We start from the raw sequence: 27,944 nt of genomic DNA on the forward strand, positions 1-27,944 counted from the left end.
AGCCCAAGCCAGAGGCCTAGAGTGTGAGGAAGAGGGGAGAAAAAATAGAAAAGAAATTAATAGGATTTCACAATCTTCAAGAAATTTTCTCACATTTTTACGTTTTGCCTCTTTGTACACTCAGCTGTGCAATCAGACTGTTTTGAATGAGTCTTTTAGGGTATAAATCCGTGGTTTATCACGGGGAACTTTTTTTGGGAGAATTAGATACTATTCCGGTGTCGGACCAGATTTTGCAGTTCCCAAACAACGAGATTCGAATTCACCACTTGTCTCCAGGTAGCGAGCGATGCATTCCTCTCTCAATTCTCCACACGATTTCTTCATCCTCGTTGCGTTGCAAGCTTGAATCATTGTCTCCAGTCGAACAGCCTCATTTGATCACTCTTCACGCCGCTTGCTTCTACGAATTGAAGGTTTTATTTAGTTATCATTTCGTTTTGAACTGTCTGTTTGTTTATGTGAAATGTCAGTGGATTTGGTTGTAATTTTTCACTGAATAATTTAATAGACTTACTCAATTGACTTGAATAGTATTATTTTTCTTTTAATTGGTTATACAGACAGCGGTTGTGGTTATTGGAGATGAGGAGGTTCACTTGGTGGCAATGCCAAGTAAGCAGAAGAAGTATCCGTGTTTTTGGTGCTATTCGGTTCCCTTGGGTCTGTACAATTCGTGTTTAGGAATGTTGAATTTAAGGTGTTTAGCGATTGTATTTGATCTTGATGAAACACTTATTGTTGCCAACACGATGAAGTCGTTTGAGGATAGAATTGAGGCTCTTAAAGCTTGGGTTGCACGAGAGACTGATCCAATTCGGGTTGCTGGAATGACTGCTGAGTTGAAGCGCTGCGTGGATGATCGAATGCTGTTAAAGAATTACACAGAGAATGATTATGTGATGGATAATGGAAAGATGTTTAAGATTCAACAGGAGGAGATTCCTCCGCTGTCTGATAATCATGAGAAAATTGTTCGACCTGTAATTAGATTGCAGGAAAGGAATCTTGTTCTCACGAGGATCAATCCTGAGGTTTGGGGCTATTTTTTTTTTTTATTGAAGCTAATTATTTGTGTATGAAATTTGTCCATTGCTTCTGATTGGTTGAGTTGCATAGATTAATGAATGTAAATATGATTTGATCAAGTGAATTTGTTAGAATTACGTGTCTACATGATAAGAGGTTAGAAATTAGATGGCACTAGATTGTGCAATGAGGATGGTTCATTGTGTTTTTGTGTACAGGCAACTTTCATATGTATAATAATTTAAAGTATTATCGAGTGGAAAAACAAGTGATTGCATTAAAGAAATCATGGATGTATATAATATATAATCATGGAAGCTAATATGTATTTTATAGTTCTTGTTGGNTTTTGACCAATAGATAAATCCAACCAAACACGCTCCAAACTTCCTTTTGTTGGTTTTATGGAAATATAATCCAATTACTTTATATTTTTCGAATAATCCTATAATCATCTAAACTTCAAAATGCTATTTTTAATAGATACTTGGCTTCACAATTATACTTATTTGATTGATATAGTAGTTTTATACTAAAACAAGTATGTCCAAATAAAGTCAATTAAAAAAATGTCAACGAAGTAATAAATAAGATTATCTTAAGCAAAAAATAAAAAATAAAAAATGAAGAAAACGTTTAGAGGAAAGAAAATGAAATTTAAAGGAGCATCCGATCAAACGGTTTAAAAGCAGCCGCTTCAAAATAATCCATTGATTGAGTGCCACGTGTAAGAGATGGTCCCACCTCATCACAAAGAGCATGCGCTTCTGCCTTTCTGCTGGAGGAATCCGTACCATTTAGGTATTTTCGTAAATTCAGACAAAACCAACACTATAAAATAAATAAACCTCCAACCCTTGGCCTATAAATACAGCCAGGCCACTTCCTCGTTTGAACGCGTCGACAGAGAGGGAGGGAGAGTGTGTGAGAAAGAGGGGGAGGAAGAGAAAGAGCCCAAGCCAGAGGCCTAGAGTGTGAGGAAGAGGGGAGAAAAAATAGAAAAGAAATTAATAGGATTTCACAATCTTCAAGAAATTTTCTCACATTTTTACGTTTTGCCTCTTTGTACACTCAGCTGTGCAATCAGACTGTTTTGAATGAGTCTTTTAGGGTATAAATCCGTGGTTTATCACGGGGAACTTTTTTTGGGAGAATTAGATACTATTCCGGTGTCGGACCAGATTTTGCAGTTCCCAAACAACGAGATTCGAATTCACCACTTGTCTCCAGGTAGCGAGCGATGCATTCCTCTCTCAATTCTCCACACGATTTCTTCATCCTCGTTGCGTTGCAAGCTTGAATCATTGTCTCCAGTCGAACAGCCTCATTTGATCACTCTTCACGCCGCTTGCTTCTACGAATTGAAGGTTTTATTTAGTTATCATTTCGTTTTGAACTGTCTGTTTGTTTATGTGAAATGTCAGTGGATTTGGTTGTAATTTTTCACTGAATAATTTAATAGACTTACTCAATTGACTTGAATAGTATTATTTTTCTTTTAATTGGTTATACAGACAGCGGTTGTGGTTATTGGAGATGAGGAGGTTCACTTGGTGGCAATGCCAAGTAAGCAGAAGAAGTATCCGTGTTTTTGGTGCTATTCGGTTCCCTTGGGTCTGTACAATTCGTGTTTAGGAATGTTGAATTTAAGGTGTTTAGCGATTGTATTTGATCTTGATGAAACACTTATTGTTGCCAACACGATGAAGTCGTTTGAGGATAGAATTGAGGCTCTTAAAGCTTGGGTTGCACGAGAGACTGATCCAATTCGGGTTGCTGGAATGACTGCTGAGTTGAAGCGCTGCGTGGATGATCGAATGCTGTTAAAGAATTACACAGAGAATGATTATGTGATGGATAATGGAAAGATGTTTAAGATTCAACAGGAGGAGATTCCTCCGCTGTCTGATAATCATGAGAAAATTGTTCGACCTGTAATTAGATTGCAGGAAAGGAATCTTGTTCTCACGAGGATCAATCCTGAGGTTTGGGGCTATTTTTTTTTTTTATTGAAGCTAATTATTTGTGTATGAAATTTGTCCATTGCTTCTGATTGGTTGAGTTGCATAGATTAATGAATGTAAATATGATTTGATCAAGTGAATTTGTTAGAATTACATGTCTACATGATAAGAGGTTAGAAATTAGATGGCACTAGATTGTGCAATGAGGATGGTTCATTGTGTGTTTGTGTACAGGCAACTTTCATATGTATAATAATTTAAAGTATTATCGAGTGGAAAAACAAGTGATTGCATTAAAGAAACCATGGATGTATATAATGTATAATCATGGAAGCTAATATGTATTTTATAGTTCTTGTTGGCTGACATAGGAGGATAGCATATTGCAGTAACTCGCTCTGTGAGTTTTATTGTTCTTGTTGGCTGCCATTGGAGTGGTAGCATATATTGTGTCCTATCATGTGTCTAATTTTTGAGTATTATGAAATTCTGTTGGCTTTTAGGATGATGTTTGGGACTTGCATAGACTTTTTCAAGTGTAGTCATTTGTTAAATATAAGATTTACAAGTACTTAATTTGACATATGTATAATATATTGGACATATGGAGTGTGACCATTTCCTGAATTGAAAGGTGTGGTGGTTCTCTTTACCTGATTGTTAGTGGTTCTTTTGTTTATGTAGAATCGTGATACTAGTGTGCTTGTGAGGTTACGACCTGCATGGGAAGATTTGAGAAGTTATTTGATTGCGAAAGGACGCAAGAGGTTTGAAGTTTATGTTTGTACCATGGCTGAAAGAGATTATGCCTTAGAAATGTGGAGGCTTCTTGATCCAGAGGCACACTTGATAAGTCCGAAGCAACTCGTGGACCGTGTTGTTTGTGTGAAATCAGGCATGTAACCTATGTTTCAAGAATATTTTGGCCTTGATTCATGCTTTGATATTGACGTGTTGTTTTATTACAACATGTAATTGGTGGAAGTTGTTCTATCTTTTTATGTTATACTAGATTATTGTGTCAAACCTCAGAGTAAGGTTTTATTTTATTTACTATTTATTTAAGTTGGTGCTGATCTTGCAAATTCTGGTTCATTTCATAGTGCACTATTCAACCTGGAATATGAAATATTTACTGATTGTGCTTGAGTTGGCCACCTTGTTTTTTCTTTTCATGTCTACATTTTTTTACTGAAAAATTCTATTGTTCACAGGCTCCAAGAAATCTTTGCTAAATGTCTTCCAGCATGGAATGTGCCATCCAAAGATGGCAATGGTGATTGATGATCGTTGTAAGGTGTGGGAAGATAAGGACCAACCTCGAGTTCATGTAGTTCCTGCATTCAGTCCGTATTATGCTCCTCAAGCGGAGGTACAAAATTTCTTTCTGTAATGTTAAATTAATATATTTTTTCTTATCTTTTCTTGCTTGAGTATATTATTGTATTATTTCATTGGATCTCTAATAAAATTGTAATAACACCAGAGGTTTTCTGTTGATATCTTTCTGTTTCTCCCCCCCCTTTTTTTTTTTTTTGTGTTATCAGACAGCAAGTGCTGTTCCAGTCCTTTGTGTGGCAAGAAATGTTGCTTGCAATGTCAGAGGTTATTTTTTCAAGTAAGATCTGTTTATTTTGTGTTTTCAAAATCTAAATGATGTTTATGCAGTCTTACTTGTTCAATTTTTTTTTATTGTATTTCGTATACCATATTTTTCCAGGGAGTTTGATGAGAATTTATTACGAAGAATATCTGAAATCTCTTATGAGGATGATGTGATAAATTTGCCACCTGCTCCTGATGTGAGCAATTACTTGATATCAGAGGTATTTGAACTGAAACTATATGTTTTCTAATTTGTTAAGTGAAAGTTCATATTGTTTGTTTGTATTCTAATGTAGCTCTTACTGAATTGCAGGATGCCAGTTTTGTACCAAATGGCAATAGCAATGCCCCAATCAGTGAAGGAATGAACGGAGTTGAGGTGGAGAGGAGATTGAACCAACCGGTATGTTTAGAGTATTCATATGGTCTAAAATAATTCTCAGAAGACCTTAGTTGGTTGGGATAGGGTCTTTACTGGTTGAGTAAAGGCATAATTGGCTTCATCTACAATTATTGATGAACCATCATTGTTTTATGCTAATAATGATGTTTTCCCATTGGTAGTGCTGAGTTTATTTTCATGTCTCACAATGGAAATTTAATGATTTTTCTTCTATATTGACCTTAGTTCTTGTGTTTCAGGATGAGAAGTATGTTGTGGACTCAGTTATGAATCCTATGAAAAATAGCCTTGATTCGAAACCTGAAACTTCTGAGCCACCTATTGCAATTATTCCAAATGTCATTGGTCCAACATCTTTAGCAACACTGAATCCTTCTCAAAGTATGGACTTCATTTTTTAATTAAAACTTTTCCTTTTGTTATTATTTTGAAGGTATGATGTAGGGTATGTCTTGATTCTTGTTCTTATACTTTTTTTGAATTTACCATAGAACCTAGTTTGCTTGGGGCTCCTGTTAGGCGAGAGAACAGCTCTGTGAGGCCTGGTTTAGATTTAAGGAATCAAAGCTCAGGTCAGCCCCCTCTGCTACCTAGATTACCTGTGCCAACACCATCATCCTCAATTCAACCACAGGGAGGCTGGATAGTGGAAGAAGAGGTTAATCGAGTGCATCAAAATAATCGACCAGGTTCAAGTTCAACTGGTTTACTGTTGCATGCATCCCAACTGAAGGGTGAAGAGGTTCGTTTGAATTTTCTTTGAATGTTCTTGAGAAATGCATTGATAGTGTTGATATTTTATATTCCAGTGTTTTTGTGAACATTATAAAATGATTATCTAAATTAATTTTGATTATCTATAGGCAAATAATTTGCACAGACAAAATATGCTACCAACAACTCAGCCAGCAGGTTTGTGACTCTATCGACAACTGAATTAATTTGAATCATTTGCTAGTGACTGAAGTTAATTCTGTGATAGCATTTGATAGGAAAGAAATCATCATGGCACATACTTAATGTAAAGAACATCAGTGAATACATCTTATTTATGCTTGCGGTTAATGTTTTATTTATTTGTGAGGTTGGGCTGTTCAGAGCATAGAACCTGACTTGGAGACAACTAAATGGCTACTTTAAATTTATTAAATTATGTGATTGGACTTAAATTAAATGCAATGATGATTTCATGTAATCATACTTAGGAAATTGATTGCTGATTGAAGTTTCTTACAGAGGTTGGTGTATCCCAAAATCATGCATCTTCTAATGGCAAAGAGGCTCAGATTGAAGTTGGAAAAATGAACTTCCTACCGCCCCATTTGTCTATTGGTGTGCTGCAAGAAATTGGAAAGAGATGCAGCTCAAAGGTACACAATGCTTTGCCTTGGAGTTTTGTAGCCTTCTTACTTGCCTCATGGTCCTTATCACATAACGTCTGATGGTGCAGGTCGAGTTTAGGTCTGTTGTAAGCACCAGTAAGGATTTGCAATTTTCTGTTGAGGTAAGTGGAAAATAACTGTATTATTGTGTAAGTACTAAAGGAAATGGGTAATGCTATTCTGTGAAGTACTGTTTGCTGTTCTTCAGATACTCTTGTTAATCAGTGGATGTTTACTATTATTACTTAATTTGCTTGTGCTTGGTTTGTCGGGAGTTTCATTTGGTATAGTCACTTAGAGGGTTCATTGTCGTTACAAATTAGTATGTTAGGCAATTTCTCACTCTTTATTTTCTTCCCACCTTTTTAGTTTAACCTAAGAAGGAAGCAATCGTTATTGCTTACTGACTCTTGCAAGCTTTTTTAATTCAGGTTTTGTTCACTGGTGAGAAGATAGGTGTTGGAATGGGTAAGACAAGGAAGGATGCTCAACAGCAAGCTGCTGAGAATGCCTTGCATAGCTTAGCAGGTAAAAACATTAACCAGCTTACTTTTTATCACATGCTTTGCATTGTTTAAGATCTCTTTTTTTTAAAAAAAAAAAAAAACTGTTACAGGTCATTTTAGAGTATATTCTCTATCATATGACTCAAGGAACTTTGGAGCTTAGACATTTGTTTAACTAAAATCAATTGAATATAGATTGTTGATGTGGAAGACTCGTAATAAAATCTGTGTTTTGTAGAGGGTGATGGTTGTTGCTGCTGTTGTTGGGAGTAACATTCTTTGTTGTCTGATATGGTGATGTTCTTTGTTGTCTGATAAAGCTTAATGGTTTATTGTAGATGTTATGAATGACTTTACATTTATGGATTGTATGATAATAAAGTTAGTGCACATACACTGGAAAACTTGTTATTTTCTTACTTTTATCTCTATATTTTATTTCTTTGGGATCTATTTTTCTGGTTCGTTTTGGTTTCTGAGTGGAGGCATATAGTGCTGAATGTATTTTGTGCATGGTATTTCAGAAAAGTATGTAGCATACATAACACCTCGCGGTGGAGCAGTGGATAGAGATTTTGATAAGCTTTCTCTGGAAAATGAAAATGGGTTTCTGTGGGAGACTGTCAGTCCTGAATCAGTCGAAGGGCCAAAAGAAGAGGAGTTACGCAAAGAAAGCACTCCTGAGGTGGGAATTTCTGGTGATGCTTTCAATACTTGATTTGATTTCTTTGTTCAAAAACATAGGTGAGGCTTGGATAAAGGGTATGTGGGCAAGAAATTTCCAGATGAGGGGTAGTGTTATCTGGGGAGAAACCACTCCTTTTTTGGATTTTGCATTGCACCAAGATGTGAGAACTAGAACACTGAAAGGGGAGTGAGCTGGCTTCATATCTGCTACTTCTGCCTTGACCAGGCTCCGGTATTTCTATTTTAAGAGGTAAGGGCTTGGTGGTCAGTCTCTAGTTTCTACCCCTTATCCAAGTACTCCCATGTATTTTTAGGATTTTTTTAGTTATTAATATATGGATTAATAATTTATTTGTAGTACCCTCTTCAGTGTGAATATACATTTAGTTGGGATTTTCTCCTCATTTCTCCTTCAATGTAGTTGGAAGTAAGATACTGTTTATTTGAGTTTATTGGTAATTCTAATTACGGCAACTGAATCTATCAATGTTCGATAAAAAAGTTTAATTATATTTTTCAAACTTCACATAAAGGCTATATGTTAGATGTTTGTTCAACATAATTTTTCCTTTTTAGATGAGGAGATCTTTAAACTTCCATGTAATTTGTGATTTCATAAAATTCTACTGGACCAAAATAATTTTTTGTGTTTTCTTATAAATGCTTTTCAGGCTGCTGATGTCGAACCTGGGAGTAGTTCCTCCAGTTTGGTAAATCAGCAAGTGCAAAAACGTGCCAATTTCCCCAGGTAACATAAAATTTGAAGTATGACTTACTGATTTAGTACTCCTTCATGTTTTTGAAAAACGTGAGCAAGGATCAACTTAGAGCTTGGTGATAGTTGATCTTTTAGTTTCTTATATCAGTAATTTTGTGGACTTTTCCAGATCGCCACAGTTTATTCCAAGCAAACGGTCAAAGGAAGAACTCCATGGTTCAGATAGTTTATCATCCTCTCGGCAACAGAAGAATGGGCATCCTGTTGAAAATCAATAAGATTGCAGAATGGAACCTGATTTTAAAAAAAAAAATTGACAAAAAGTTTTCGAGGCCTTGGATTGGGCTATTTGTACATTCATATATGCTCATCTTCCCCAGCAGAGCTGAAGTTGGCTCGGTTGGAGGTGAATACATCCCTTCTCTAATTTTGTTTTAATTTGGAGAGATGATCTGTCCCTTTTCATTACACAACTTTTTCCTTTTGTAGTGGATGTCAAGGGCAGAGCTTACCCCCCTAGACCATGTAAAGTCTCATCTTGGTTTTGTAGATAAATGGAATTATCATTCAAGTTTCTTAAATTCTCCTAGTTTTGATTCTTGAATTCCAATTATATTGTGCAGTAGAAGTTATTTTGGATTGATGACAATGTGACAATTGTTGAAACCACGTCCAAAACACCCAATAATAAAATCAGAAAAGTTACAAAAGACAATTCATTTATCTTTTATCTGTTCCAATAAAGGAATTACGTTTAGTATTCAAATAAAATATTTTATAGAATACAATGATCAATAGTATTGTCTAGTATTCAAATAGAATATTTTATAGAATACAATGATCAATAGTATTGACGGTTAACTCTCTTGCTCTCTATTTTGCACTCAGGTTTTTTACACTTATAAGTATAAAATGCATATAATAGAAAAATGAACCATATTCAATAATTATATCAAATTTTTTTTGCTTCAAGCATGCAGGAAAATGACTCCAGCAAATTTATAGAGTATTAGGGTATCATTTTTATATAACCCATCCCATCCCATCCCATCCCACGCCGTACGCTGTGTGCTTCAAATTGATACTTTTAAGATATCAATACATTAAATGATTTTAGTATGATTAGAAATTCAAATTGGGACGGCTGCAGAGATGCCGGGGGCTCTTGGCTGTCTGATCTCGATACCAATTAAAAATCGAGCTGTGGGAGATGTGGGTGCGTTTGGTTTAGTATTTTGGATAGGATTTTAGGGATAGTATTAGGTTATTGGATATGGGAGTATTACGAGGTAAATTTTAAAAATTTGTAAAAAAGCCCTTAGGTTTACTAATTTAACTAAAGACCCTGATATATAAAATGACAAAAACACCCCCACCACATGCAGTGTCAGATTCCAACCACTACCGCCGGAATCTGGCCGAAAAATTTCGTTACAGCACAGACTTGTCGGATCTGTGCCGTAACACGTCGTTATGGCCTTTTCCGGCCAGATTAATGATGGATCTGGCCGAAAAATACCAGATCTACGGTCTGTTATGGCCGTCGATGGCCGAAAAAGGCCAAACGAGGGCCATCTTTGGCCGTCAGCGACGGCCAAAGATCTTGGCCGTTGTTGACCGTCAACGACGGCCATTTCTTTGGCCGTCGCTGACGGCCAGATCTGGCCTTTTCCGGCCAGATCCGTGGTGGATCTGGCCGGAAAAGGCCACAGCAGTGAACTTCCGGCCATTTCTGATCGGAAGTTAGGCCGTTGTACAGATTCTGGCTATCACCGACAGTGGTTGCCGGAATCTGACAAGTTGGGTTGATGGGGGTGTTTTTGTTAATTTTTAAACTTTTTTTCCAGGGGGTATTTAATGAAATTAATAACCTTATGGGGTTAAAATGTAATTAAAAAAAATAAGGTAATATTTTTAGAATATTGTACCAAACACTATTTGGAGAATAGGATCCAAAATAGGAATAAAAATATTAAACCAAACATGCACTATGGTCCAAGGAAAGAGTTTTGGACTTTATGAAATTGTACATACGGCTGCCATTCTTAATATATCATGTACTTGGAAATTCATTATCCTCTGCAGAAAATATTCGAACCTTTTAGCTACATAACTTGGTAACCAATTTTATATGCTGCACACAAAAATAACTCTGCTATACTTTCATTATTAATTAACAGAATACAAATCCTGGGCATTCTCAAAATAATAGCGTACAACAATTATAGGTAAAGGAAATGAAGTTGATATGTACATACAATACAACAGCCTTTCACACTCTTATACTGTATATTCCAGGTCACAAAAATTAGGAGACCGAGTAGCACAGTTACAGGTATTAACTAATATAACCAATCTTTCATCTCCGTTCTGTTATATGATGTTACAGCAATCCTAAACCATTTAGAAGCATATGTAGTGTTCTACGACCCCATTGGATGTCATTTTGCAAAACATTACTTTCCAATGGCGTTACGTTGTACTCCTGTTCTTGTTTGGCTGAATGACGATCATTAAGCTGTTTGATGTCATTTTGCAAAGAATTACTTTCCAATGGCGTCATGCTAGACTCCTGTTCCTCTTTCACCTGGTGTGAATCACTCTCAGGTTCTTGCTTCTCATCTGACTGGATATTAGTCAGTCTCAGTTAAATAAATAGAAAAAAAAAAAATAGAAAAAAAAAAAAAAAGGAAAATATAAATGCATGTTATATGGTATCAGCAGTTAAATGACATGGACTTTGCCATGATAGAATTAACACCCTCTTTTCTCCAGCAAAGGTCTTTACTTTGAATTATTAGAAATCACATTCTTAATAGTCAAGCAGATGATAGTTCTGTTTCATGTTCTTTATTTCTGGGAGTATGATTTTGATGAATATTTGAACACTGTATTGAATGACTGGCAGCTGACTTTTAGATGGATCTAAAACAGTGAGACATAATCCCATCCTTTGCAAAAGTAGCTTTGTAAGTTTTGTTGTGTAATTGAGTAAACAACCGAACTTCTTTGATTACTGATGGTAGAATTTAGTACATAGAAATAACGTTTACTGCAATCTTGTTCCAACTAATGATAATTAAGATGCAACCTCTCAACATTGACAAATAAAGAGCTTTTTTTACTCATGTACAATATTTTAGATTTCATATAGCAACCTTAGATCTCAACAGACACAAGTCATGTGGATTCTACTAACATTCAAAGATGTGGCTAAAGGAAATTGGAATATTATTGCTGGGCAGGTAAAAGCAGCAGAAGAAATGAAGAAAGAAAAGATAAACGAACAACAGAACATCACACTCATCAAGCAGTTACCTCAGGCAAACTATGGTTCTTAGCTTCATTCATTCCAAGCGAAGCATCAACAGGAACACTCGACTGATTTTCATTTTGAATGTCTCCTTCAGTTGACACTGTTTCTAATGGAGTCAAGCCATGTACTAAAACAGGTTCTCCTTCATAGGAGATTAGATTTTCCTCATCGTCTGAGCTTTCTGGCTTCTCGACGACTGTCGCAGCTCTCCTAATATCTTTTGCCATCACCATACTCTCGTCAGTCACAGGTGTTTCCTCGATAGGCTTCTCTGGTGTCGATAACCAATCCAAATCACTATCAACTGCATCAGATGGGTCGCCTATGCCAACGACCAGTTCCTTTTTTGGCTGAATAAACTCATCTGGAAGTATAAGTTCTGATTGGACAGCAGGTTTTCCATTTTGACTAGCCATTGGTTCTTCCTCAATTATTTTCTGATATTCAGCATCGCCTATGCCAAAGACCAGTTCCTTTTTTGGCTGAATGACGTCATCTGGAAGTATAAGTTCTGATTGGACAGCAGGTTTTCCATTTTGACTAGCCATTGGTTCTTCCTCAATTATTTTCTGATATCCAGCATCGTTCCAGTCTTCCATAATGGTGATTGTATTCTTAGTTTCCCAAGTTTGAATGGTCCGATCAGGGCCTGGTTGCCACAGAATGCCACCGGTGGCTTTTTTCAGTATGAACTTGAATTGGATTGATTTTCCCACAGGTATATCCTAAACATAGTATCACATCCAAATTTATCCTCCAGAAAAAAGAAGTGTACATATATATCTTGTAACTTTTTATGGAAGTTCTTACTTACCAGCTCCACACTCCAAACATGTTCATCTGACCAGTCCATTGGTATTGCACTTTCAGGGTTCCATAAGCCAAATATAGGGTCATCTCCTACAATGAAAAATCCCTCGCCAAATCGGCATTTTTTCTGTATCTGGAATTTGACATGAACAGTATTTGATTGATCTGCACAACAGAATCATAGACTTTTAGGCTTAGATAGTTTCAAATATCTTAAGCTTTGCAAGATCAGCAGGAACTTACACGTATATTCCTGGCCGCATTCTCCAGTTCTCCCTGCACCAGTAAAATGTTTGTCGGATTTCCATTAACAAGATGATCTTTTTACACAAGTCATAACCACTTTTTGAAAATTTCATTTGCTTTTCTCCCTCCAATTTTATCATAGAAAGAAAAGCATATCAAAGCGCATCATTACGCTAAAAATTAAGCAAATCTACTGTTCTTATCTGAAACAAATAGTCCTTCAAAAGGAGAAAAAAAAAAATGCTCAAAAGACTTTCTCAAGTATGCAAAATAAAATTTAAGCTTCTGGCATACTTTTATGTCTATAGCAGAAACGAGGGCATAATCAAGTGGGTTCTTTACTTTTTTTTTGTCTTTCTTTTATTTGACGGACAGTCTTTTTGCAAGAAAAATCTACAAAAAAAAAAAAAAAAAAAAAAAAGCGCTAACCCATTTGATGCTTCACCACGAGAATCATAGACTTGGAAAGAAATTTTGAAATTAATATCACTGATTCTTTCATAAAGGAAGAGAACAGAAAAAGGAAAAAAGAGAAAAAAAGAATATGTTCTTAAAACCACCATAAACAACAATATGAACAAACCCAAAAGTGAAGGGAAAAAGACCTGAGAATCAGCCTCGATACAAGAGATTGCCTGCACAGTCTTGTCTTTGAGAGATACGAGTTGCAAGAACCGGCCATTAACATGTCTCTTGGAAGGTAAAAACATAAGCTGGGGTCTATTAACATACAACTCTTTAGAAGAAAAGAAACATCCGTGTCTGTACTTGCCAAAGATTATCTTCGAAGCAGAACTTGTCAAAGTTTCCATCTCACTCACTCACCCAATTACCCACTTCAAGTTACAACCGTGTGAGCTGAATTACAAAGAGAGAAATCCAGAAGTGTTAAGTCAATTATTGTTTGTTTCTGTAAATCTTTTGTACTATGTTTCTGGTGGCTCTGCTGAAACCCAGTGAGTGATATATAATAGTGGGACCTAATGGTGGTGATAAATGACCGGATCCGATTCCACGTGGGTTGGTTGAATCTGCCTTTCATTCAACTCAAACGTGAGAATCTCAAGCAAATTTAAGGGATTTAACTGTTGGCATCTCGAGAGACTTCATTAAAATGTCACCGTCGGTGGTCACTCTTTCTCAATCCCCACCATTCACTTTAATGGTGGACCTTGCCACCTGTCCCACCTCATCTCACTTATTATTATTTTTACATTTTCTCCTGGCCCCCAGAAAAAATCTAACACAAAATATTTGGATTTGATTTTGCTTAAAGAGGGAACCTGTAGAAGTTGGCAAGTGGCAGCTGGAGAAGTTGGCAACCTCAGATTTATGTTTTTTCAAAGTTGAGATTTTAGGTTTGAGGTTGGGTTTCATCTTCAGCTTTTCGAAGAAAGAAAAGTTATTGCTTCAGTGGCACTCCAGTACTGGCTTAGGGGCACCTTTTCAGCTCCATGTTTGCTGTGTTCACATGAAAGCAAATTAGCAATTAATGTTTCTCTTCTGAATATGGGCTGATGAGAGTATGGCGGGCTAGGTCAAGCACGGTTCAGACCATTTTGGGCCATCTCTGACAAACTCCAATATGGGCTCATCCTGAATTAGCCCTTTTGCACATGAACCTCCCTTCAGTGGGCAGTGCAAAATTTTGATCTTAAATTGGTGTAAACGCATCACTTGTTATTATAACTGAGTTCATGTATGCAATCTTCCGTAAAAATTGGAAAAAAAAAATATTATTCCTAGACCGTGATCCACTAAAGAAAAGATGATTTATGGCCTGGAGAGCTTCAAATTTCGGCTCGCAATTTGGATTCTAGCCTATAAAAGTCATGAAGTGCGGCTGAGAATATTAAAGATAAAAAGTCTTGTTTCGTTGGCATAAAAGCAAGTCCATGAGCTTATCATTCTTTTACACGTCCATTTCCAACCATATTCAATTCCAAATAAAATAATATTTATCGATAAAGCTTCCTTCACTTCATATCAATGATTTCCTTTTTCAAGTCAAAACTCAAAATGATCACAATTTCGTTTTTTTTTTTTTCCAGTGAAAGCTTTTCCTTGCTCAAATGGCATAAGGCATGGGCTTGATGTGGATATAAGATTAGACTTCCAGGGCTCGACCCACTGGGTCAAGGGGGCCGGCCTGTCCCATCCTTGTTAAGGTCAATAATGTGGGCTTATATTATTAGTAAGTATAATGGGGACGGGGGACCTTGTATTTTAGATTATCTTGTATTCTTGTTCTTGACCTTAAAAGTGCACCAGTGATCATAGACTTAAACTTGAGTGAGTACTAACAAGTCTGGCAAAGAAGCAAAGTTTTAACTACCTCTAGGCAGTTTGTCAGTTCGATTAGAACTTTTGGATGTATTATTAAAAAAATCTCGAGTTTGAATCTTTACTACTATTAATAAGAAGTAACCATTAAAAGTTTATTTGACAGTTAACTTTAAGAACTCGGGAGAATAATCGAAATGCGCACAAGCTACCAAAAAAAAAAAAAAAAAAAAGACTTAAAAGCAATCAAATTCCAACATTATGGTCGAAACCATGCAAATCCCACTACTTAATTTTCTAAGCTCTTTGCTCCATAATTCCGATATTTAACAGTTTTTTATTGGAGTCTTAAGTCAAGCATTTGCTGAGTACGGGGTATATGATATCATTGATCAGCTGACTGAATATTTCATTTTCATGTATACCCACCCAAACCAGTTTGCAACTTGCAAGAGAATCAATGAATAAAATGTTTGACTGGGCAGATACCAGTCTATTTTTGTTCTCTTAAATTGATTGTGTATGATTGCTAGGGAGACCAGGATCAAATTAGGTAATCTAAGCACGATCTATACTGATATGGACCAATTTTTTACTGAGTATGGGCAGAAATCTTCCAATCCTTGGAAGCAGCAGTAGCCTTTGACTTGACTTCATGGTCATATTTCCAATATAGTCATTGCTTTCACATCTAGCAGAGAAATTTCGCTCCACTTTCTATTGCTTTCCTTGACAGCCAGGCATTTCAGCTGGATATATGTAAAAACCATGCACAGAACAAAGTATATTACAAACTTTACATATTTCTTTGATTGATTAGTCACAGATTAATAGAATTTAATGACCTTTGAATAGTTTTAACACTTATTCTTAGATTACACGATACAGATTACAGATTAGCATAAGTCTACCAATTCGAAGTCTTCCATAATAATTTAATGGTATGTATCAAGTTGTATACTTGAACCAACTTCTACAGTCAGGAAAAAAATTCTTATACATAGCACCTATCCCTCCAAGAGTGTTACTCATCAGCCACCTTCTACAAGTCAGCTGCCATGTTGTCTTCCCTTCAATTCAAGACTTCACTCCAATTCTCAGTATTGTTCATTCCATTTCTTGTTCCGTTCTTCATTATTTTGCTGCATACACCAACCTCTACTCTTGCATCATTAATTACCACTTTGCCTGGAAATGACACTGATAGACTTGCCTTGCTTGCTATCAAATCTCAAATAACCCACGACCCACTTGGTTTCTTTAGCTCATGGAATGATTCTGTTCATTTCTGCAACTGGAAAGGTGTCACTTGTGGTCATCTCCATCAAAGAGTGATCACACTGAACCTGAGCAACTATAACTTGGTGGGTTCACTCTCTCCTCACATGGGAAATCTTAGCTTTCTCAGAGGTATTAACCTTCAACAGAACTACTTCCATGGTGAAATTCCACCAGAAGTAGGCCGTCTATACAGGCTCAAGTACCTTAACTTCTCCAATAACTCATTTTCCGGAGAGATCCCAGTCAATCTCTCAGGTTGTTCGAGCCTTATCATGATTCGTTTAGGCTTCAATAACTTGATTGGAAAAATCCCGAGTCAACTTGGCTCATTGCAGAAGCTTGAGAGATTTCAGCTCCACTATAACCATCTCAGAGGACAACTCCCAGATTCTTTAGGCAACCTTTCTTCAATTAGATCATTTTCCATGTCAGTTAACGGCTTTGAGGGAACCATACCTGAATCCCTAGGCCGGTTAAAGACTTTAAATTTTCTTGGTTTTGGCCTTAACCAATTATCTGGTACAATCCCTCACTCGCTTTTCAATCTGTCATTCATTTCGGTCTTTACTCTACCATTTAATCAACTGCACGGGAACTTACCATCAAACTTGGGCTTCACTCTTCCTAATTTGCAAGTCTTTAATATTGGTCACAACCGATTCACTGGACCGCTTCCACAATCATTATCCAATGCTTCAAATCTCCTTGAACTTGATATCAACAGTAGTAATTTCACAGGGAAAGTTAAAATTGATTTTGGGGGCTTACCTAGTCTGTGGTCACTGGTTCTTGCAGCCAATCAACTTGGGAATGGAGAAGCTGATGACTTGAGCTTCTTGGATTCTTTGACTAAATGTAGAGATTTGCGGTTACTGGATCTAAGTGAAAACGGGTTCGGTGGCAAGTTGCCTCACTCTATAGGCAACCTCTCAACCCAACTTGTGCAACTTAGATTGGGTGGGAATCAATTATCTGGAAGCATCCCTATTGAGATTGAGAACCTTGTTAACTTGACAGAGTTAACAATGAGCAAAAACAATTTATCAGGGAGCATTCATGTTATTGGAAATCTTCCGATGCTGCGGCGATTGGATTTGTCTGAAAATGCTTTTTCAGTCCACATTCCATCATCAATAGGCAACATAACTCAGTTTATGCTCTACACCTTGAAAAGAACCACTTAATGGGTACTATTCCTTCCACTTTTGGAAACCTCCATTACTTGCAAGACCTTGACCTTTCTCAAAATAATCTCCAAGGATCCATACCCAAAGAAGTTATGGGACTTTCTTCCCTGACCATTTCCCTAAATCTAGCCAAAAATAAACTCACTGGAGCCCTGCCTTCAGAAATTGGTAACTTGAAAAATCTTGGACGCTTGGATCTTTCTAACAATAAGTTGTTAGACAAAATTCCAAGGGGCCTCGGCAGTTGTGTAGCCTTGGAATACCTCCAAATGGAAGGTAATTTCTTTATAGGAACTATTCCTACTTCTTTTAGCACCTTGAGAGGACTCAGAGACTTGGATCTTTCACACAACAACTTGTCGCGAGAAATTCCAGAGTACTTCCAACGCCTTTCGCTCACAAATTTGAACCTTTCATTCAATCATTTTGATGGCGAGGTACCAACAGGTGGAATTTTCAAAAATGCAACTGCCATATCGGTAGCTGGTAACGATAAGCTCTGTGGAGGTTTACCAGAATTAAAATTACCTCGGTGTTCTCCAAGTCATTCAAAGAAAGAGAAAATGTCCAGCAGACTGAAGTTAATAATTCCGGTACTTACCGGACTTGTGGCGCTAGTTTTGATCATGTCACTTGTAATTATCCACCGGTTGAGGAAGTGGAGAAAGGAGCCTTCAGCTGAGTCCTCATCGACTAAAAAGGATTTGCTTCTAAATGTCTCTTATGAAAGTCTCCTCAAGGTGACAGATGGATTTTCTTCTGCCAACTTAATTGGTTCCGGAAGCTTTGGCTCTGTCTATAAAGGAATTCTCGGTCTAAACTACAGAATTGTTGCTGTGAAAGTACTTAACCTACTTCAACATGGAGCTTTAAAGAGTTTCATGGCCGAATGTGAAGCTTTAAGAAACATAAGGCACCGCAATCTTGTCAAAATTCTAACAGCGTGCTCAAGTATTGACTTTCAAGGTAACGATTTCAAAGCTTTGGTGTATGAGTTCATGCCTAATGGGAGTTTAGAAAGTTGGTTACTACCAGATGCAGATGCTGATCATATGAATGATAGCCCGAGGATTTTAAGCCTTCTGCAAAGATTAAACATTGCGATTGATGTGGGTTCAGCTCTGGAATATCTTCATCACCAGTGCCACAAGCCCATTGTCCATTGTGATTTAAAGCCGAGCAATGTTCTTCTTGACATTGATATGACTGCACATGTGGGTGATTTTGGGTTAACAAGGTTCATTCCTGAAGCCACGAGTAGGTCTCATCCAAATCAAAGCAGCTCCATTGGATTGAAAGGAACCGTTGGCTATGCTGCACCAGGTAACTTGCTGTGTTCAATAATTTCTGTGGTTTTTATTTCCTGGAAATAATTTCTGTCAAATCCAGGAAGAAATTTAATTTGTATGTACACTTGTTCTTACTATTATACAAATTGAATTTGTAGAGTACGGAATGGGAAGTCAAGTTTCAACATATGGTGACGTGTACAGCTATGGCATCCTCTTGTTGGTGATGTTTACAGGGAAAAGGCCAACTGATGACATGTTCAAAGACGGATTAGATCTTCACAACTTCGTTAAGACAGGCTTGCCTGAACGAATATCCGAAATTCTAGATCCAGTTTTTGTTGCTGGAGGGGAAGAAGAAGAAGAAAGAGGTGATCCAGACATACAAAAGGAAAAAATACAGGAGAGTTTGATTGCAATACTCAAAATTGGAGTTGGTTGCTCAGTGGATTTCCCCAAAGAGCGAATGGACATCATTGATTCTGTCAAAAATTTACAGAATCTCAGAAGCTCTCTTCTTCGCTATGGGATTATCTAAATCAAATTAAAGTTAATTGTATAACTAATTGCACCCGTCTTCTGTTGCAAGGAATTGGAGTCCTTCAGGAATAAAAATTTCAAAGGCAAATATTTTATATAGTACTGAATCTAGCACAAGCCTTTTAAATTATGCAAAACAACAAATAAACCTTGTAAATTGTGCAAATACATTCAGGTTTTAATAAACTTGGACAACAACTATATCACATACTAAAATTAAAGCAATGACAACACCTGAAAAGTAATTATTTTCCAGGTAATTCCGGAGGCCATTTTTTTTTTCCAGGTAGTCTGACACCTTGTATGCTTATCTTGTTCTTGCTCTGTTCTTGTTCTTAAACTTGACAAATGAGTCTCTAATTGCATGCAGATTCTTGGCGACATCACCCATAAACATCCGCTCTCTTGGCAATGTTGAGGAACATATGACCCGATTCTCGGTATTGAAATCAAGTATTCCATTTGCGCTGCCTTCGAAAAACATTGATGGGTCAATGACATCCATGACATGGTTTGGCAAAGCCATTGCGGCAAACTTGTGAATGTTCAGATCATCTTTAAACATGTCAGCAGTGGGCCTTTTTCCTGTAAACATCTCCAGCAATAGTATACCAAAGCTGAAAATATCTCCAAGTATGGAGACTTGGCCTTCCATGTATTCTGCCTTTTGCAAAATCTGCCACTAATTAGGATACTAATTCGCATATTCTATTCCAAACAAAGAGAATTTGGCATGCTTAATGTAAGGCAGCAGATGGTTTTAAAATATTAGCAGTTGTTTAAAGGATTACTAGTCTTTAAGAGTTTAAAAATAGCGACATGCTGTAAAATTTATAATCATCATGAACTAAAGTGTGATTCTTTGGGTTGAGAGAAAAAAACCTGGAGAAATGTATCCTATAGATCCCTTTAGCCCGACTGACATTGGTGAAGGATTATTTGATGCTTCAACAAGTAACTTTGCCAATCCAAAGTCACCATTATGAGCTGTCATATCTTTGTCAAGAAGTACATTGCTTGGTTTTAGATCGCAATGAACTATTGGTGTGACATCAACAGCTATATTCAGCCTTTGCATAAAACTCAATTTCTTAGTTCTATTTTACTTGTTATCACTTGGATGAAACCACCTGTCCAAACTTCCACTGGGCATGAACTCAAAAACTAAAGCTTTGAAGTCATTTCCTTCATGATCAACACTTGAGCAAGCGGTAATGACCTTGAGGATGTTACCATGTCGTATATTTCTTAATGTATCGCATTGATGAATGAAACTCTTTATAGCTCCTTGTTGTTGAAGTTTAATTGCGATAATTGTTCCATCACCCAATAAAATACCTTTGTATACTGAACCAAAGCTACCCTAACCAATCAAATTTTCTTTAGAGAAGTTATTGGTTGATTTTGAGAGCTTTGAGTACGTAAGATAGACCTAATTGCCTCTCAAGAGAAAATGCATTGGAATGTGAACAAAAGAACTGAATAGAGGAATTAAAAATATGGTTGCTATACTTGTTGTCAAGGCTGAGAATAAATTAGACTGATGAAGAAAGACAAAATTATGCAATAAGGAAGCAAATCGGGAGGAACAGAGGAAGGAAAAAACAAAGAGAAAAACAGACGAGAGCTGAAGATGAAAAATATTTTTCATTCCCTTGATATTCATACAATGTACATGTTTTACAAATATACAAAAAAACTGACACAACCATTCCTTAATTAAAGCACAACATACATAAAGAAGCAAAAGTTCTTTGAAATAAGGATCACCATACATTTTAACCAAAAAACTTCAACTAATACAACTACTCTACTAACTTGAAAGACAATAAGAGATACAAACAACCTCAATCTTCTAACACTCCTCCTTGAGGTGTTTGTTATTTAATACCCCAAGTTTCATTCTCCGAATTTTTAAACTTAGGCTTAGGAAGAGCTTTGGTCAAAATGTCTGCCACCTGATCTTCCGAACTACAGTACATCAGATTGATTTCACCTATGTTTTCAACCTCATGAATAGCATGAAACTTGACACTAATGTGCTTTGTTCTACCATGATGAATTGGATTTTTGGTGATTGCTATGGCTGCCTTGTTATCCACAAAGAGTTTAACACTTTCTTGTTCATCTTGTCCCAAATATGAAAGAATTTTTTGCAGCCAAATGGCCTGATTAGCAGCAATTGTAGCAGTTGCATACTCAGCTTCTGTTGATGATTGAGCTACTATTTCTTTTTTTTTTTTGAGTTCCAACAGAACATATCACTTCCAAATGAAAAATAGTAACCCGAAGTGCTTTTAAAGTCATCTAAGCTCCCTGCCCAGTCACTGTCTAAGTAGCTTATAAGTTGACTACTACCATTTTTAGAGAACCAGCAACCAAAATCAATAGTTCCTTTTATGTACCGTAACACTCTTTTGGCTGCACACCAGTGGGATTTTCCTAGTGAATGCATAAACCTAGACAGTAGATATGTAGCAAACATTATATCTGGCCTGGTAGAGGATAAATAAAGTAGGCTGTCAATGAGACTTCTGTATAATGTAACATTTGCTTTCTCTTCTGAGTCATCAATCTTCTTCAGTTTTTCATTCACTGCTAAAGGTGTTGCAACAACCTAGCAACCTTCCATTTGAAATCTTTTCAACAGATCTTGGGCATATTTTTTCTGAGAGATGAATATGCCTAAGTGATCTTGATTTATTTCCATACCCATAAAGTACTTCATTTCACCAAAGTCTGACATCTCAAATTCTTTTTCCATATTCTCCTTAAAATCAGCTACTGATTTCATATCTCCTCCTATCATAAAGATGTCATCAACATACAAGGAGACAATAAGAGATGGATCACCATTTACCTTTTTAACATAAAGAGTAGACTCATTTGGACTGCAGCAGAAATCTTGGTTTAGCAAGCAAGTATGTATCCTGCTATACTAGGATTTTGGTGCCTGTTTTAGGCCCTAAAAAGCCTTATGCACCTTATAAACTTGCTCTTCTTTCCCAGGCACTTTGAAACGTTCAGGTTGCTCTACATATATATCTTCATCAAGCATACCATTCAAAAAAGCAGATTTAACATCAAGATGGTATATTTTTCAACCAAGTTTTGCAGATAGAGCCACAAGCAATCTGATAGTATCATACTTGGCTACTGGAGCAAAAGTGTTAGTAAAATCAATGTCATATTGTTGTAGATATCCTTTGACAACTAATCTAGCTTTGAGCTTGTTTATAGTGGCATCACGATTGAATTTTGTTATAGATCCACTTGACACCAATCACTTTGTGATTTTCAGGTTTTTTGAACTAGGCTCCACGTATAGTTCTTATTAATCATTTCCATCTCATTCTTCATTACTGTTTTCCACCCTTCATCGCAGACAACTTCATCAAATGAAGTTGGCTCTAAAGAGGCTACATTACACCTGCCATAAATATCTTCAAGAAATCTCATTTTTGTTGCAAGAGTACTTTCTTCATCACCAGAATATGAATCATTTTCTGACAAGACATTGGTTCCAGGATTTGAACTTGAACTTGCTTTCACTTCATTATCATCTGCCCAACTCCAAATTGCTTGTTTATCTAATATGACATTCCTACTAACCATAAATTTATTGGTTGAGGGATTGTACACTCTATAGCCCTTAGATACTTGGCTGTAACCAACAAACACCCCTTTCTCTGATTTTGCTTCTAACTTGCTTCTTCTTTCACTTGGAACAAGAGCATAACAAACACATCCAAATATTCTTAGATGATCAACAGAAGGTTTACAACCATGCCAGATTTCATAAGGAGTGGCATTATTCAAGGCTTTAGTGGGCAGCAAATTTAACAAATACACTGAAGTATTTGTTGCCTCAGCCCAAAAATTTTTAGGTAGTTTTTTTTCAAACATCAAACACCTAGAAATTTCCATCACTGACCTATTTTTCCTTTCACTCGCTCCATTTTGCTGTGGACTATAAGGAGTGGTCAGTTGATGTATTATACCTTCTGTTTTGTAGAAAGAGGAGAATTCATTTGAAGTATATTCTGAGCCATTATTTGATATGAACAACTTCAGTTTGCATCTTGACTGCTTTTCCACTTTTGCCTTAAATCTCTTAAACAAATAAAAAACTTCTGACTTTTGCTTCAAGAAATAAATCCAGCAATGTCTTGAGAAGTCATTAATAAAGATTAAAAAGTATTTGCTCCCATTTAGAGAAGCAACACTCATTGGTCCACATAAATCTGAGTGAACAAGCTGCAATTTCTCAGTGGCTTTCCATTTGTTGCTTGAAAAAGGTAACTTGGATTGTTTGCCAAACTGACATATTTCACAGACACCATGATGATCATCAACATTTGGTAAATTTAGCACTAGCTCTTTATCATGCATATTTTTTAAAGTTGCATAGTTGAAGTGTCCAAGTCTTCTATGTTATAAATTTGAATCAATTTTAGTATGCTGATAAGCCTTAGTGCTAGCTACATTCCAGTCTATAGCAAAATTCTTGTCTATCGTATTGATAGTCATAAGTTCACTACCACAAGGATCAACAATGGTGCATGATTTGTTTTGAAAATGCAGAGAATAACCTTTTTCCAGCATCTGTCATACACTTAGCAAGTTATGATTAATTTTAGGTACATAAAGAACATCTTGAATGTATTTGGTACCTGTTGGAGTATCAATTACAGTCGCTCCTCTTCCCTTGACATCTAGCATTTCACCGTTTCCAATTTTCACTTTGGACAAATAGGATTCATCCAAGTCTTTGAGAATGTTAGCATTAAAGGTCATATGGTTTGAACAACCACTATCTATTAATTGGGAGGTTTGATTATTCTGAGTTGCATAACAAGTTGCAACAAAAAGATTTTCTCTAGCATCTTCTTGTTTCTCAGTTGAATGAATTTGCTGAGTTTGTTGAGCTTGGATTCCACTTACATTTTTGCACACTTTATTAATGTGTCCAAGTTGGTTACATGACCTGCATCTAACGTTAGGTCTATACCAGCAATGATTTGGAGAATGCCCCTTCTTTTTACAATGAGGACAAAGAGCATACTTGCCTTTCTTTTCACCTTGCAACTTGCCCTTTACTTTTCTCTCCTCCTTTCTATCAACAGTTTGCTTCTTCATTGAATTATTGATAGATTTTTTCTCCTACAGCTTAGCATTAATAGCACTTTCTACAAATTCTTCATGCCTTATAGCTCTTTTTTGGTCTTGAGCTTTTAGGGCATTTATCACTTCAGACAAGGTAAGATCAGAGAAATTTTTAGAGTCTTCAAGAGAGGAGATTTTAGCCTCATACCTCTCAGAAATGCTCACAGAATTTTCTCCACAATCTTCTGATCAGAAAGAGTTTCACCTATTAACCGTATCTGATTTACAACTTTCATAATTCTATCAGCATATATTCCTTAATAGTTTCAACCTCCTTCATTTTAAGAACTTCAAACTCTATCCTTAGATTAAGGACATTCAGCTGCCTTGATATTTCATTGCCTAAAGAGTCTTCTTTCAATCTTTTCCATGCTTCCTTAGCAGTCTCAAACGTAACAATCTTAGTGAATACTGCATCAGTTACACCTTGATGAATGATTGATAAAGCTCTAGGTGCTTTAGCAACTTCTTCTTCAAGCAATCTTAACTAATTCAATGTTGGATTTGGCCTCAAAGGAGGAGGATGTTTCTCCTCCTCCACATATTGCCATAGGCCTAAACCTCTCATGTAGGCTTTCATTTTGACAGCCCATAAATGATAGAGCTCACCGTTATAAACTAGTGGTGACATGGATGAAGATGAAGAAGCCATGTGAACTACTGATCAAAAAATAGAATTTTAAAACATTGATTACTTCAGAATGAACACACCCCTTAAGATCAGAAAAACTCTAATACCATATTGTCAAGGTTGAGAATAAATTAGACTGATGAAGAAAGACAAAATTATGCAATAAGGAAGCAAATCGGGAGGATCAGAGGAAGGAAAAAACAGAGAGAAAAATAGATGAGAGTTGAAGATGAAAAATATTTTTCATTCTCTTGATATTCGTATAATGTACATGATTTACAAATATACAAAAAAATTGACACATCCATTCCTTAATTAAAGCACAACATACATAAAGAAGCAAAAGTTTCTTGAAATAAGGATCACCATACATTTTAACCAAAAAACTTCAACTAATACAACTACTTTACTGACTTGAAAGACAGTAAGAGATATAAACAACCTCAATCTTCTAACAATACTCACTGTAATTACTACTTTGTGGGTCAGAAGTTTGCCCAGAACATTTTTGGAGCATACAGGTAGATGTAGTTGTGAAACATCGCCACAAAGCTTATCATTTCCCACTAGGGAAATGGCACTTGAATTTGCAAATATCCCATCTCTTGATACTTCACCACTAAGTTTATCGTAAGAAAGATTGAGGTATCTCAGAGATAACAATTTGTTGAAAAATTCGAGAATTTGTCTGGACAAGTTGTTACAGGATAGGTCTAATTCTTCTATACCTCTTAAACTTTTTAAAGATAATGGAATATGCCCTCCAAAAAAGTTGCTCCTCAAATGCAGACGTTGCAAGCTAGTAAAAGTATCCAGACTGCGTGGGATTTCACCAGATAATTTGTTCTTAGATAGATCCAATTCCACAAGATTTCAACTCCTTTAGTTTCCGAAGCCTCCCAATAACATCAGGAATGCTGCCACTTAAATGGTTACCAACTAATTCTAGATGGCTTAAATTAACCAGGTTTCCAATGCCAACAGGAATGTTTCCATGAATCAGATTCCCTCCAATCGAAAGAGATTGCAACTAGGTTGAAAGGTTGCCTACAAAGTTGGGCAATTCTCCCCCAAATACAATTCTAGTGAGACCTTACCCTTAAAGAGGAGGACAGTTGGACAAGAAAGTCAGAAAATTCAATTCACCAATTTCCCCATTTCCAAGTTTGTTATCATCAAAATTAAGTCTAGTTAGACCTTGCAAGCTTCCAAAGTTTCCAAGAATGTTCCCGGTGAAACCATTTTGAGCAAAATCAAGAATCTGAAGACTATAAGCATTTGACAATGACACAGAAATACTTCCTTTAAAATTGTTAATACCCCCAACAAATACTTGAGGATTAGGAAGAGTAAGGCCAATAAGGCAGATGCCCATGTACCGGGTTTTGAGTTAAAGTGAAGTAATACAACAATGAGAGATTATAAATCAAAGAAGGAACCGTACCAGATAGATGATTACCATAAAACAGAAGAGTTTCCAAGGCTGAGAGATGGCCAAGTTCCTTCGGTATGCTTCCTTGTAAGTTTTTTAGTTCTAAGATGCAAGACTTCCAAATTTGTCAATGAACTTAGCTGGTTAGGAATCTGCCCAATGAGGTTGTTTTAGCTCAGTCTGACTATTGTAAATCCTGTACAGTGAGATAAATTCGTTGGAATTTTCCTGCTAAAGTAATTGTTTATCAAGTTGAGTACCGTAGGCGAAGCACATGGCCAATTTATTCAGGAATTTCGCCAACGAAGTTGTTTTTTCCAGGTTGATTACAGTAAGAGATGTAAGCTTTCCTATAGAAGGTGGTATTGAGCCAATCAATTGTTGAGATTCCAACTTCAATAATATGGCTCTTTCATTATAAGATGGACTGCATGCATCACCAATCCATTTGCATAAGTATTGCAGAAACTGAAATTGACATAGAGAGATGAATTTTGGGGAAAAATACTCGTTCTTTATTGAATGCACTATTTTCTTTTATATACAAACTTAGTCAACTGAGCTAATTTGAGCAGGAGTGCATTAATCAATTAAGCTAACTTAAAAAAAAAAAAAAACTGATTAACTAACAAATAAATTAATTACAATATTACAACTTGATTTGACTATTATACCCTTATTCTTCTAATACCCCCCCCCCCCTTCTAAAGTTGGAGGGTGGTAAAGATCAAGCACACCCAACTTGTGTACAATGTGATTTGGTGAGGATGTCAGCCGGCTGTTCTGATGAAGAAATATATAAGTAGTGCTAATCAGTCCATTTTTTAGCTGCTCCCGGACTATATGACAATCAATGTCAATGTGTTTAGTCCTCATAAGGAACATTGGATTGGAAGCAATGTGGTTAGCTGCTTGGTTGTCATAATGAAGAGTAATAGGGAGCACATTTGAAAAACCAAGTTCTTTTAATAGCTGAACTATCCAAATTACTTCACATATCGTGGACGCCATAGCCTTATATTCTGCCTCAGAAGGAAGACTTGGAAATAGTGGCTTGACATTTAGATTTCCAAGAGATCAGTGAAGAACCAAGAAATATACAAAATCCAGTGACAGACTTCCTTGTCATTAAACAAGAACCCTAATCAGAGTCAGTGTAGGCTGTTAAAGACAAAACATTCACAGCAGGAAAAAAAAAGTCCCAACCCTGGAGCAGATTTCACATATTTCACCACCTTAAGGGCTGCTGTCTTGTGAGATTCTTTAGGTTGATGCATAAACTGGCTTAGGATACTGACTGAGTAGCTAAGATCAGGCCTGGTCATGCACAAGTACAAGAGTTTCCCAACCAATCTTTGATAAACAACGAGATCAATTAATAAAGGATCATTACCAACACTATCAGTGGAAAAATGATTATCATATACTGCTGAAGTGAACTTTAAATTGGGTTCCATGGGAATAACATA

At 36.5% G+C, this 27,944-nt stretch overlaps 4 protein-coding genes and 1 pseudogene across 8 annotated transcripts; 3 read left to right on the top strand and 2 right to left on the bottom strand.

Moving 5' to 3' along the window:
• Window positions 1–8,607, top strand: LOC116119643 (RNA polymerase II C-terminal domain phosphatase-like 2). 3 transcript variants are annotated; one of them, XM_031405584.1, is made up of 16 exons: window positions 1–416; window positions 564–1,034; window positions 3,678–3,888; window positions 4,208–4,365; window positions 4,541–4,611; window positions 4,714–4,819; window positions 4,912–5,001; window positions 5,241–5,382; window positions 5,493–5,743; window positions 5,865–5,913; window positions 6,238–6,371; window positions 6,452–6,505; window positions 6,815–6,911; window positions 7,414–7,574; window positions 8,248–8,324; window positions 8,464–8,607. In XM_031405584.1, the coding sequence occupies exons 1-16, from the start codon at window positions 147–149 to the stop codon at window positions 8,570–8,572; spliced, it is 2,451 nt and encodes an 816-aa protein (XP_031261444.1). In that variant the 5' UTR covers window positions 1–146; the 3' UTR covers window positions 8,573–8,607. The 3 variants fall into 3 exon arrangements, 2 of the variants coding, with proteins under 2 accessions (XP_031261444.1, XP_031261443.1); XR_004126421.1 differs by lacking the exons at window positions 1–416; window positions 564–1,034 and adding exons at window positions 1,981–2,396; window positions 2,544–3,014 and having other exon boundaries at window positions 7,414–7,826; window positions 8,464–8,527; XM_031405583.1 differs by lacking the exons at window positions 1–416; window positions 564–1,034 and adding exons at window positions 1,981–2,396; window positions 2,544–3,014.
• Window positions 8,608–10,429: 1,822 nt separating this feature from the next.
• On the bottom strand, window positions 10,430–13,724 carry LOC116119647. Of its 3 annotated transcripts, XM_031405587.1 has the most exons (6): window positions 13,272–13,724; window positions 12,664–12,696; window positions 12,425–12,585; window positions 12,177–12,335; window positions 11,613–12,044; window positions 10,430–10,920 (listed from the first exon to the last, which is right to left on the bottom strand). In XM_031405587.1, the coding sequence occupies exons 3-6, from the start codon at window positions 12,461–12,463 to the stop codon at window positions 10,678–10,680; spliced, it is 873 nt and encodes a 290-aa protein (XP_031261447.1). In that variant the 5' UTR covers window positions 12,464–12,585; window positions 12,664–12,696; window positions 13,272–13,724; the 3' UTR covers window positions 10,430–10,677. The 3 variants fall into 3 exon arrangements, with proteins under 3 accessions (XP_031261447.1, XP_031261446.1, XP_031261448.1); XM_031405586.1 differs by having other exon boundaries at window positions 11,613–12,335; window positions 13,272–13,717; XM_031405588.1 differs by having other exon boundaries at window positions 10,857–10,916; window positions 11,613–12,335; window positions 13,272–13,716.
• A 2,283-nt stretch (window positions 13,725–16,007) lies between these two features.
• Window positions 16,008–17,414, top strand: LOC116119635 (putative receptor-like protein kinase At3g47110). The gene has a single exon (XM_031405578.1). It carries the CDS (start codon window positions 16,008–16,010, stop codon window positions 17,412–17,414), a length of 1,407 nt encoding a protein of 468 aa, XP_031261438.1.
• On the top strand, window positions 17,319–19,323 carry LOC116119646 (probable LRR receptor-like serine/threonine-protein kinase At3g47570). Its single transcript, XM_031405585.1, has 2 exons — window positions 17,319–18,740; window positions 18,865–19,323. The coding sequence occupies exons 1-2, from the start codon at window positions 17,414–17,416 to the stop codon at window positions 19,242–19,244; spliced, it is 1,707 nt and encodes a 568-aa protein (XP_031261445.1). The 5' UTR covers window positions 17,319–17,413; the 3' UTR covers window positions 19,245–19,323.
• Window positions 19,324–19,553: 230 nt separating this feature from the next.
• Window positions 19,554–26,418, bottom strand: LOC116119636 (annotated as a pseudogene).
• Window positions 26,419–27,944: the final 1,526 nt, after the last annotated feature.

The sequence above is a fragment of the Pistacia vera genome, unplaced genomic scaffold (assembly GCF_008641045.1).
Source record: "Pistacia vera cultivar Batoury unplaced genomic scaffold, PisVer_v2 Contig898, whole genome shotgun sequence".
NCBI lineage: Eukaryota > Viridiplantae > Streptophyta > Magnoliopsida > Sapindales > Anacardiaceae > Pistacia > Pistacia vera.

Bases quoted from the DNA above. Each gene is read 5' to 3' on its own strand.
- LOC116119643 (XM_031405584.1), top strand. From the start codon at position 147: ATGAGTCTTTTAGGGTATAAATCCGTGGTTTATCACGGGGAACTTTTT. The intron at 1,035-3,677 runs GTTTGGGGCTAT...TTGTTTATGTAG, and splicing joins TCACGAGGATCAATCCTGAG to AATCGTGATACTAGTGTGCT. The intron at 5,383-5,492 runs GTATGGACTTCA...AATTTACCATAG, and splicing joins AACACTGAATCCTTCTCAAA to AACCTAGTTTGCTTGGGGCT.
- LOC116119646 (XM_031405585.1), top strand. From the start codon at position 17,414: ATGGGTACTATTCCTTCCACTTTTGGAAACCTCCATTACTTGCAAGAC. The intron at 18,741-18,864 runs GTAACTTGCTGT...TTGAATTTGTAG, and splicing joins CGTTGGCTATGCTGCACCAG to AGTACGGAATGGGAAGTCAA.
- LOC116119647 (XM_031405586.1), bottom strand. From the start codon at position 12,463: ATGGACTGGTCAGATGAACATGTTTGGAGTGTGGAGCTG. The intron at 12,336-12,424 runs GTAAGTAAGAAC...TACTATGTTTAG, and splicing joins ATGTTTGGAGTGTGGAGCTG to GATATACCTGTGGGAAAATC. The intron at 10,921-11,612 runs GTAACTGCTTGA...ACTAATATCCAG, and splicing joins AGAACCATAGTTTGCCTGAG to TCAGATGAGAAGCAAGAACC.
- LOC116119635 (XM_031405578.1), top strand. From the start codon at position 16,008: ATGTTGTCTTCCCTTCAATTCAAGACTTCACTCCAATTCTCAGTATTG.